Source organism: Labrus bergylta, chromosome 19 (assembly GCF_963930695.1).
Source record: "Labrus bergylta chromosome 19, fLabBer1.1, whole genome shotgun sequence".
NCBI lineage: Eukaryota > Metazoa > Chordata > Actinopteri > Labriformes > Labridae > Labrus > Labrus bergylta.
Genome location: NC_089213.1, coordinates 1,966,938 through 1,978,062, shown reverse-complemented (window position 1 = coordinate 1,978,062; position 11,125 = coordinate 1,966,938). Strand labels below are relative to the sequence as shown.

At 38.8% G+C, this 11,125-nt stretch overlaps 1 protein-coding gene across 1 annotated transcript; it reads left to right on the top strand.

Moving 5' to 3' along the window:
- Positions 1-1,902: 1,902 nt before the first annotated feature.
- Positions 1,903-11,030, top strand: neu1 (neuraminidase 1). Its single transcript, XM_020658796.3, has 7 exons — positions 1,903-2,123; positions 2,549-2,738; positions 3,986-4,248; positions 6,053-6,235; positions 7,575-7,794; positions 9,461-9,700; positions 9,798-11,030. The coding sequence occupies exons 1-6, from the start codon at positions 2,037-2,039 to the stop codon at positions 9,679-9,681; spliced, it is 1,164 nt and encodes a 387-aa protein (XP_020514452.1). The 5' UTR covers positions 1,903-2,036; the 3' UTR covers positions 9,682-9,700; positions 9,798-11,030.
- Positions 11,031-11,125: the final 95 nt, after the last annotated feature.

The following is an 11,125-nucleotide window of genomic DNA, read 5'->3' as shown; positions in this document are numbered from 1 at the left end:
TAAAAATAAGAAGGTCGATTTGCCCTAAACAACATCAGGAAGATCAGACTTCACCTGTCAGAACATGCTCCTCTTTGCTTTCATCTACTGTCTCATTCTCACTCCCTTGAATGTTAAGAAACTAACTCTGAGCAGAGTTATCATTTACTGCTAACTTTGCAGCTTTACACAAGAGGAGACCAAATTATAATATTGTTCACACAGCACAGGCAGAAATTGTACTCTTTTATCAGTGTTGGAAAGAGGAAACAGCATGATTATTATCATGAGCACGAGCATGCATTCTGTTATCTTAAAGCTGCATCTTATCTATTTTTAAACCCCTGTGTGTTGTGTTTAGGGTTCATGCCATAACCCTAAAACAAAAGCTTAAACAACAAAAACTGAGTTTGCACACTTGAAATGAAAAAACTGCTGATTTGCACTAACATTTCAGAGTATGTTTTAACTTCAGGAGGTAAATGCCATTTCTTTTTTACTGCTTTGTCAACAGATAAACTGAAAAGTTTTTAATGATAAATTAATTGAATAATACTCATTATTATAAAAACTCCAATAACTGAATGAAAATCAAAGTATAAACCATATAGCTGAAAGTGCTATTCAAAACTCTGTATTTTGCAATCTTGTTTTATGATTTAACTATGGCCTACAGGATTTCACAATTACACACTTTAACGGTGGCAGTATGTTCTGTTTTTTTTTTTTTAAGAAAAGCCTGCCCCCTAGTGGATACAATAACTTAGTGGAATGAATAAATGATATTGAGCTGCAGAGATAAATAAAGAAATTTACTGGAAAAGTATATTCATGAAGGGAAATTGATAACATGCAGTCTTATTACCATCTGTCTGCTTGCAGCATTTATCTATGACTACACATTTATTTAACAATATTGTGAAAAATGACATCAAGATCTACCACCTCATAGTAGAAATATGTGCAACAATTCTTATGAAAACAACAAATCTACTCAGGATATGGTAGGATACTTGATGAATATGTAGGCTATATCCATAAAAACATTTTTTTTTTTTTTTTTTTATAAAAATGCATCAACCAAAAAGTTTACATCACTGGGAAGCTGTGTGAGCTCAGTTATTTAAAGAAGACGCTGTCACCTGTAAGTGTGAATTAAATTCAGAAGGTAGTTCTGTGAAGTCCCATGTCTATTGTCCAATCAGATTGCTTGGTTTCCATTTCATCCACTTGTTGTAAAAAATAAACTAATAGTAAATAGCTAACTATTCTGACGATATAATTTAAAATAATAATAACACCGTGAGAGAAAAGTAGGCTACGACGGTGGATTAGGGCCATGTTAATTTTTTTTTACGACTTTATTCTCGTAAATTTACGACTTTATTCATGTTAATTTACGACTTTATTCTCGTAAATTTACGACTTTATTCTCGTTAATTTACGACTTTATTCACGTAAATTTACGACTTTAATCTCGTTAATTTACGACTTTATTCTCTAAATTTACGACTTTAATCTCGTTAATTTACGACTTTATTCTCTAAATTTACGACTTTAATCTTGTTAATTTACGACTTTATTCTCTAAATTTACGACTTTATTCTCGTAAATTTACGACTTTATTCACGTAAATTTACGACTTTATTCTCGTTAATTTACGACTTTATTCTCGTAAATTTACGACTTTATTCTTGTTAATTTACGACTTTATTCTCGAATTTTTTATTTTTTATTTTTTTAACGTGGCCCTAATCCTCCGTCGTATAAAAGCTAGGACATTATTATAAAAATATTGTTGTTTTATTACAAGACATATTTTAATCTTTATTCAGCTCATAGACTAATCGATATGTAACTTTTATTTTGGTGGGTACAGTAGTCATGTGACCGCCCTCTCAGGTCATATGACCCACACAGTGAGTCGCTGAGCAGTTTGCACATCTCCGTGTAGATGAGCTGAGGACAACGCTTCCGGGTTTCTCTCTTTTGTTTCATTTGAAGATTCATTTTTATAAGACGACTTCTCGTCAAACCTTTTGATCAGCTGCTCTGACATGGAGACAAGAAGCCGGCTCGCTGCTCTGTCGCTGCTTCTCTCCGCAGTGTTTTCCTCCTGTGTCCTTTTGATAAACCCCAAAGAGGTACAGTAACTAAAACTATCCAACAGAAGCCTCACGACAACATACAGCAGCGCTGCTTTGAGTGCACATCAGGCTTAAGTTTAAAAAGTGTTTCAGTAGAGAGGTGGTAAAAGTGTTAACAGAGCTTCATTTAAACTGAACTTTTTATTTTTATTTTCGTTTTAGCTCAACACAGCTTTTTAAAAATGTGTTTTTATTTATTCTGTGCAAACCACATCATAATTATTTATAAGAGATAATAAGTGTGTAGACTTGTTTTGAGATTTTCTTATAATAAAATAAAACTCTGATTAAAAGAATTGATTCCCAATGTGGTGATCACATGCTCGTCTTACCTGTCAGCTGATTCAGGTAAACCTGCCAGAACTGGTTTATGACCCTGTCTACATCTGCTTGTCTCTGTGTGTGTGTGTGTGTGTGCGCAGATTGATCCGCTGCTGTATGAGGAGCAGCTGCTGTGGGTGAGCGGGGCTCAGGGGGAGGTCAGCGCCTTCAGGATCCCACTGCTCAGCTTCACCCCTAACGGAAGCCTGCTGGCCTTCACAGAGGGCAGGAAGTCCTCGTCCAGCGATTATGGAGCGAAGTTCATCGCGATGCGGCGGTCCACAGACAAAGGTAGGACCACCGGAACACGACCACCCAGTCAGATACACACATGATGACACACCGGCTGTAAACAAATTCAGTACTCCACAATCACATCACCTAACCACAGTTTGCTGATCATAATTGTTTTTTATATTTTTATAAAGTTACTTATTTTCTGGAGCTCTCAGCTTCATCTTCAGGCCCTCATGAGGGGTTGGAGTTTACTCACAGAGGAAGAGGATGTTGTGAAAAATGTCTTCAACATCGTGCTCTTAACAAAGTCAAGACTGAACCGCTGAAACGGGCTCTGAGCTGAGAGACAGGAAACATTTATGTAAGACTACAGAGGAACTACACTGACTTGAAAATCTCCTTATTTCAGTTTTTTTCATTTCTCAATCATCCTTTTAATTTGCTAAACAGTGAGGGCAAATACTCACAACAACACTCGTAAAAAAAAAAGCCCATAACTTGCTTTAAATCCTCAGTTCATCTCATAATAAGGAAATGAAAATGTCAGTGAGCAGGTTAGTTATTTTTAGAGAAGTAAGAAATAATGTCGTCTGTGTGGGCCACTAAAAAGCAGGACTGGCGGTTCTGGAGGTAACTAAAGGGTTAACTCTGGGTTCTCAGTCGGCCTGCTACAAAAGTGGATCACTTCTTACCGGGGTGAACTTAACCACGGTACCTCACGCTGAACACCTGACCTGCTCCGGAGCGGGTTCTGGATGTTTTACTGGCTCCACATCGATCTGTTTGTTACCGTCAGGCTGCAGAGAGAAATTTAAAATAACTGTCATCTGAGAATAAAATGGATTTAAGGAAACAACGAGGAGTTATTATAGTCATTTCTTACATGTACTAAACATGGGAAAGAGTTATGATCAACCTTTTATTTGTTCTTTGACTTTGATATGTCAAGACAACAAAATTCAATGGAAAAAAAACAAAACTTTCTTCTGCACCAGCGTATCAAATCCTGTACTAATGTGCAAAAACATTCACATTTCAGTGTCATCACTGTACGGTTATTACAAGAGTGGACGTCTGCATTGTCTGACACAAATGTTTACATCATCAGATATACTGTGTGATGACAGAAACTCTACTATGAGACATATGCGGGCATTATTAACATGAAAGAAATTGATTGACCTAACAGGAGGATGCTCAATATGCATCAGAAGGCCGAGTTTAGAGAAGCCCTGATGTGAGATGTGGTGGTCTGCACGCATGGTGCACAGGTGTTTTTATCGTCTCCTCCGTCCCTGCAGGTTCCACCTGGTCCCCCACCACCTTCATCGTGGACGACGGCATGACGCCGGACGGCCTGAACCTGGGCTCGGTGGTGGTGGACGAGGAGGTGGGCTCGGTGATCCTGGTCTACTCCATCTGCTTCCACCTGTACCACTGCCACCCGGCCAGCACCATGATGGTGGAGAGCAGGGACGACGGCCTCAGCTGGGGCCCGCCCAGAAACCTCTCCGTCCAGCTCGGCGTCAAGAACTTCGCTCCCGGGCCGGGCTTTGGAATCCAGGTGAGAGGACGAGGAAAAAACAAACTGAATCATGGGAAGTCTTGAGCTGTTCTGTGGTTGGAGAGGGAGATTTCATTTGGGCTGAATGACTTTTAATGCCTTGTGGAAGTCAAATTGGGAGTGTTGTAGTCAAGACCACACTAACCGAGACCAAGACATGCCCGAGACCAGAACACTCCGAGACCAAGACCGAGACATTTAGGGATCGAGACCGAGTCAAGACTAAAGCAGGGCGAGACTGAGACAAGACCAGGACCATAAATATCAAAGAAAAATCTTCATCTTGTGCTGCAGGCGGGTCACTAACTTAGACCGTAACACTCGGAAGTTTCTGGATGTAACCAGGGGGGGAAAAAATCAAAGTATTTATGAATTGAAGTAATTTGTCCTTTAACAAAGAGGTGTTTTCGGGGCGCTGGTGGCGCAGTGGTTTGTGTACGCGCCCCATGTATGGAGGCTGTAGTCTTCCAAGCAGTCGGCCCAGGTTCAAATCCCACCTGAGGCTCCTTTCCTGCAGGTCATTCCCCACTCTCTCTCTCCCTCATTTCCAACTCTATCCACTGTCCTATCTCTCAAATAGACGCACAAAAAGCCCTAAAATAAAATAAAATAAAATATAAAGAAAGAAAAAAAAGAAAGAGGTGTTTTCCTTCTAATCAAAGTAATGATGTGGAAAAATAAAACTATCAATAGAGGTCTTGACCAGTCTTGATTTAAAATCCGGAGTCCCCCAAGACCGAGTAAAAATGCTTTCGATTCCGAGACGAGGCGTTCAAAAAGTGGTCTCCAGACCAAGACCGATTTCCAGTACGACAACACTACAAATCTACCAGTTTGAATAAGATAGCTGCAGGTAAGTAAACACCTGTTCTGATTTGAGGTGTTAAATTGAGACTTTATACTTGAAGTAAAATCACGTCAGGAAAAACCTCCGCTAGTGTAAACTTAGATTTTATTTTATAAACTTTTACAACAGAGAAAAGTCAATTATTTATACTCCAGTTAGAATTATACATTATTCAGTGTTCAAACTGGCTGAGCTTTAATTATAATGCAGATGAATTTTTCTGTATTTAAATGAAAGAGGAAGTTTTGAGGGACATTTTCTTTAAAGAAGTGAAATTCTCTGTGTCTGTGAAACTGGGGATATTATCTGATCTGTTCCTCTTGTAATGTCTGTATAAAAGTGGTTTATTCTTTGGGTTGTGACTCAATGCTATGTTCAACCTGTACAATATAATAATGCCATGTTTCTATAGTAGCAAGCTCAACAATGTTTGTATTAATCCCATTTATTCTCCAAAATGAGAGCGCTGGTTAAGATTAGATTTCCCAGATTTGGGCTTTTTGTAAGCCTGCATGTTAGCTGCATTAAAAGCTGACTGTGTGGGATTTGATAGCTTTGTAAAAGAGTCAACAGATTCATTATGTCATTTGAGGAGACTTGTGTAATTGTGTAAATGAGTGGCTTGTGATTCCTCATGCTCAGTCTGAGCCGAGCATCTGTCCAGTTATTGTTTTTGCCCATGCCACTTTTTATGACACTAAACCTTCTGTTGTCCTGCAGCAGATCAGTCACTCTGGATAATAAATATGGTTCATATTATGATATATTAGTGGGATGAATAACCTTCCTGTGTCATACATCTCTTTGTTTCTCATCGATTGCAGCAACCTCCTTTTTTATTTATTTTTGCTCACATTTGCATAAACTAGTCTCTGTTTGCATCATTTCCTCATTGTGTGTGTGTGTGTGTGTGTGTGTGTGTGTGTGTGTGTGTGTGTCTACATCTTCGTTTAACAGAAGCACTTCCAGCCAGCTAAGGGGAGGTTAGTGGTGTGTGGTCACGGGACGCTGGAGGGAGACGGAGTGTTCTGCATCCTGAGCGATGACCACGGGAAGAAATGGTACAACGGTGCCGCGCTGAAAAGCATTCCTTACAACCAGAAGAAGAAAGCGCAGGACTTCAACCCTGACGAGTGCCAGGTACAAGAACATCTGCTTGTTTGTGAAAATCACACATATGACTGTAGCTTGAATACCAGACGGTGATACAATGAAATATTTTTAAAGAAAATGGTTAGAACTTCTTACAAAAGCGACAGTCTAAATTCTCAATATTAAAGTACTGACTTGTCTCTCTCAGTGATCCAGTGTTGTGCTCACATGTCTACAACCTGATGGTTGTAGACATGTGAGACATCAGTGACTGAGAAGCTAAATGATCTCTCTTCCTTCTTTTTGATGTCCTTACACTATAGATGTGTCATTTCCTTTTTTTCAAATTGGAGATATTTTAACAGCAAATTCATCACCCTCTGAAACGTGTTTCCTCAAAGACTCACATTTCTGACTGAGAATTATCACCCAGCTCTGCAGCTCTATTAACCCTTGAAGCCTCTATGTTCAGTGTTAGATCTCTATTGACCTGTAGAGTCAGCAGGTTTTGTTTCTACAAATTAAAGGCTTTATATGTGATTTGCTAGCGATCTTTATTATGCTGGTATCTTCACACTGCATGTACATTTACCTGAAATGAGCGTGATCTAGAAACACAGTTAAGCAGTGAGTACAGTATGTTATTCTTCTTTTCTCTAGTCCCTCAATTAAACAACTTTTATACACGAGGGGAGGAGTCAGCCGGCCGTCCGGGCGATGTAAACAAACTGAAGATAGGACTCTGAAAACATCACAGACAGTGGGACTCGGGTGTTACACCCATTGTAGACAGTCATGACTCACAGAGTTATTTTCAGAGGATAAACTTGATTTATATTATATTTAAGAGTGAAAAATCACATATAGACTTTAATAGAAGAAGACAAAAGTCTGCTCCTATGAAGAGTTTTTTAGCTGGTAATGAAACTGAAATGAATAATGATGCCTCCTATATGACAAAAAAGACCAACAGTGAAAATACAGTTGAGTCATTTTAACGCTAGTAACCACAGTGTAGGTGTCAAAGTGAGATCCAGCACAGCAAAGATTCACAGTGAGTGAAATGTTTGAGCGTCAAAAACATCAAATGTGTTCTTTTAGTTTACAGGAAGAGCATCTCCTAATGCATGCTAGTGTTGTATTGTATCCTCAGAATGTGTGAATGGGTAATCACTATAGTGTGGTCTGTCTGCTTTTTATGGAGGTCACTGCCCCCTAGTGGAAAAAATCAATATAAATGTGTATTTTTAAACACTGAATTTACCTGAACTGTTGTCATGCTTTTGCTGCAATAATAGCAATGTGTCATAATATTAAAAACATTGTCAATTGCTGAGCATTAGTAAAGTACACCCCCCCCTCCCCCCCCCTCTGTGCCCCCCTGCAGCCGGTCGAGATGACAGACGGCAGCATCGTCATCAATGTGCGGAACCAGAACAACTATCACTGTCAGTGTCGTCTGGTGGTCCGCAGCCTCGATGGAGGATTGTCTCTTCCTGTAGAAGAGCTCTACTTCGACTACACGCTGGTGGATCCCGCTGTAGCGGCCGGAGCTCTGCAGAAAGACGGCGTGCTCTACTTCACCAACCCCGCCAACAAGCAACACAGTAAGACCAGCAAAACATTAAGAGTCGATATGTATCTCCTTCACTGCACATTTCTCTCATGGATGCTGAGTACTGGAAGTAAAAGTTAGTTTGAGAAGTGTGTTAATCTTTGTTTCACACTCACAGTAATCGAAATGCATCGGTCTCAGGATCTTAAGATTATTACTTTGTTGGACCTGGATAACTATGTTGGTTTTCATAATGATCATGTATTTCGTTATCTCAAGAAAACAAAAGACAGACGGTGTCTACTGTGCTCAGTGTTGCCATGGCACTACTTATCTATGATGAAATCTAAAAGTACCAAGTTAAAAACGGTATTTAGTTTTATGTGATACCGGGTTGATTGTCTGGAGATTACAAAGCTTGTTTCCTCCAGATAAGAAAACAATTAACCTGATGATAGAAGAGAAGAGAATTGAACTAATAATTTCAAGCCAACAATTCTTAGCCTTGTTCTTTGTTATATCCAGCTTCATGTACTTCACTTTAGTCTCACTGGAATATTTCTTCATGTTTGAAATATTTGTCTGGTCCAGCTCTTTGACCTCCTCCAGTCTTGATGGCTCTGCTGCTTGTTGAATCACATCAAAGTCCCTTCACATGCAATTTGACATTTTCTGTTTTTTTATTTATTCATTTTTAGTCAAAATCTTTTTAATAAAATACAATAAAAAGCGTATATGAAGCGCAGTGCTAATCAGTCACTGATTTTAGAGGATGTTATAAATAAACACCAAACGTAGTTAACAGTCACAACTACATAGGAAGAGTAAGAGACACGCACAAAAATAAAGCTATTAACTGCACATGGTAAATAAGTAAAGCCTGGACCTACAACAACAGCCTGCGTTACCGTCTTACTTTTTGGGTTAATGAAAATAACAATGTAAACAAAAACAATAAACAAAATATCGTTGTTTTTTTGTTTTAGTTTAGTGGTCAACAACTCCTTTTTTAAATCTTTTTATTGATTTGTTTAAAACATCCTGTGTTTGGTTTATCATTTTGCTGCTACAACAACAAGTTTAGACTTCCAGGGATCAATAGAGGTTTATCTTTTCATTATATATTACTGTTACAGTAACAGGTACCTGAACGCTGTAGAGGATAGCTGATACTGTCAGCTGCTTGCTTTGGGGATAAAAATGTAATTATGTATTCATTGAAGTAATTTGTTCTTTTAGAAAGGGGCGTTTTCCTTCTAATCACAGTAATGATGTGGGAAAATAACCTGTCAATAGAGGTCTTGACTGGTTTTTTTGGGACAGATAATGCAGAAAAAAAGAGGGTTTGGGTGAATGTAAATTGTTGATGTCATGTTGTGTGTCTAGCAGATACTCCATAGTCTCTGACCCCAAGAGTTTACAATCCTCTTGCCTCTGTTAGCAGTGCAAAGTGCATGTTGCAGAGCATCACAGCTGATCTAAAGAGGGTCAGCGCACACACACACAAAAAAAAGAACACATTCCAAATACAGTTATGTTTCAGCAAATCATCTTTCTGAAAAGATTTGCTTATTATCATTGGTTCAAAATAGTTTCATAATCCATTCAGGTGTATTTTCATTTCAGCCACCATATCTGCAGTCTGTATATCTGTCCACCACTGGATGAGTAAAGGTCAGTAAAAAAGGATTTGAACTTCATGTCATGTCTGCCCTCAGGAGTCAACCTGACTCTCCGCTGGTCTGTGACGGATGGTAAAACATGGGATGATAAAGCTGTGCAGATATGGGCGGGGCCAAGCGGTTACTCTTGCATCACATCACTGGACAGCGGTTCTGCAGAGGACCGGAAGTTCATCTATGTTATCTACGAGAAGGGACACAAGGACTATGTTGAGACTGTGTCGTTCGCAAAGATCCACCTGTTTGGAGGGCAGTAGAGCTGGTGGATCATGGGAGGTGAGCAGACGTCGAAGCATGCCAGGCTGATTTGTCTAAACAGACTCAGTACAAGAACTACCTGACAATGAAACTTTGTGTTTTAATTTCATCTTAGGTTTGTCTCCCAGATTCAGCTGAGTGGACGGAAAAGGGAAATGGAAAGATGCTCACTACTCCCACAACTTTCTCAGGAAGATAAAAGACTTTTAATCACTTTATCACATTGAACCAGGAATGTCAAATGTCAATGTTTGTGATCTGAAAAACTCAAAAGTTCTCCTTAATTAAATCACTGTCTTCCTACAGGTGATTGAATTGCAAATATCATGTCTGTCTTTTTGCCCTAATTGGTTAATAAGATGTGTTTGTCACACTCCCTGTTGGTAAGCAAAAAAAAAAAAATGTAAATCATTCCTTTGTGTAAATATCTGAAGTGTAAACATCTTTAAAGTGTAAATCAACATATATTTTGTACAGAATAATGAGAATACTGCATCGTCTCAAAATCACAGCCCAATGTCTTTCAGTGGTTTTCTGGAGGTCTGCAGTGTTTCCCCTACCATTATATTAGGGGGGTGGCCCGGCCCGGCCCACCTTGAAGGTCAAGTTAATACAAATTATTTAATTTTTTTTAATTTTTTGCTTTTCATTTTATTTTTTAAAATGTTTTAATTTAAATTTTAAATTTTCAGATTCATTTTTGGGCTGTCTGTCCCTTTATTGTAGAGAGAGGATAGATGGATAGAGTCTGAAATCAGGGAGAGAAGTCATTTAAGGATACCTTTCCAATAGAACAGGACAGCTGTCATTAAAAGTAACACATGAACACCAAGATTCCTTCAAGTGTTCGTGTCTGCGTCCGTCTGCCCCCCCCCATCTGACACTAATTCACCTCACATATAGGTGGATTCACTGTATTCTTGGCGTTGGTGGGAACATGGATCTAATTGGTTTAATTGAAAAGCTCTTTTCTGAAAATTAAACTCTCAAATATGATCTGTGCTTGGAATTTTAACAAGGACTTTTTTGTTGCCTTCATTAAGATCTGAATGTGCCAAGAATACATGCTGATTGTAAGGTCAGCTCCGCCTCTGTAAATGCAGAACGAGTTATAATTTAAGATCTTTTAGAAATTTAAGAAATGTATGTGTGTGTGTGTGTGTGCGTGCGCGTGTGATTAAATGCAAGAGGGGATAGGGTGAGGATATTATGTGACCAAGGTTTCCTTTCTTTTGATGTTTTGTAATCTGAACTCAGCCCAGCATTGTACATGAGTAAACAATGCTTTGATGAAGGAACCTATTTGATCTGTGCAACCTGAAGAATAATAAATGATTTCTAACATTAATATGTTTCCTTTTATTTGTTCTGAGCACAGCTGATCTGTTTTGCAGTGTCATTTCTTGAATAAAGGGGGAGAGCAAAAAAAAAATATTTTCCTTT

Coding starts and splice junctions, on each gene's coding strand:
- neu1 (XM_020658796.3), top strand. CDS start 2,037: ATGGAGACAAGAAGCCGGCTCGCTGCTCTGTCGCTGCTTCTCTCCGCA. Junction 2,739..3,985: donor GCGGCGGTCCACAGACAAAG/GTAGGACCACCG, acceptor CCGTCCCTGCAG/GTTCCACCTGGTCCCCCACC. Junction 4,249..6,052: donor GGCCGGGCTTTGGAATCCAG/GTGAGAGGACGA, acceptor TTCGTTTAACAG/AAGCACTTCCAGCCAGCTAA.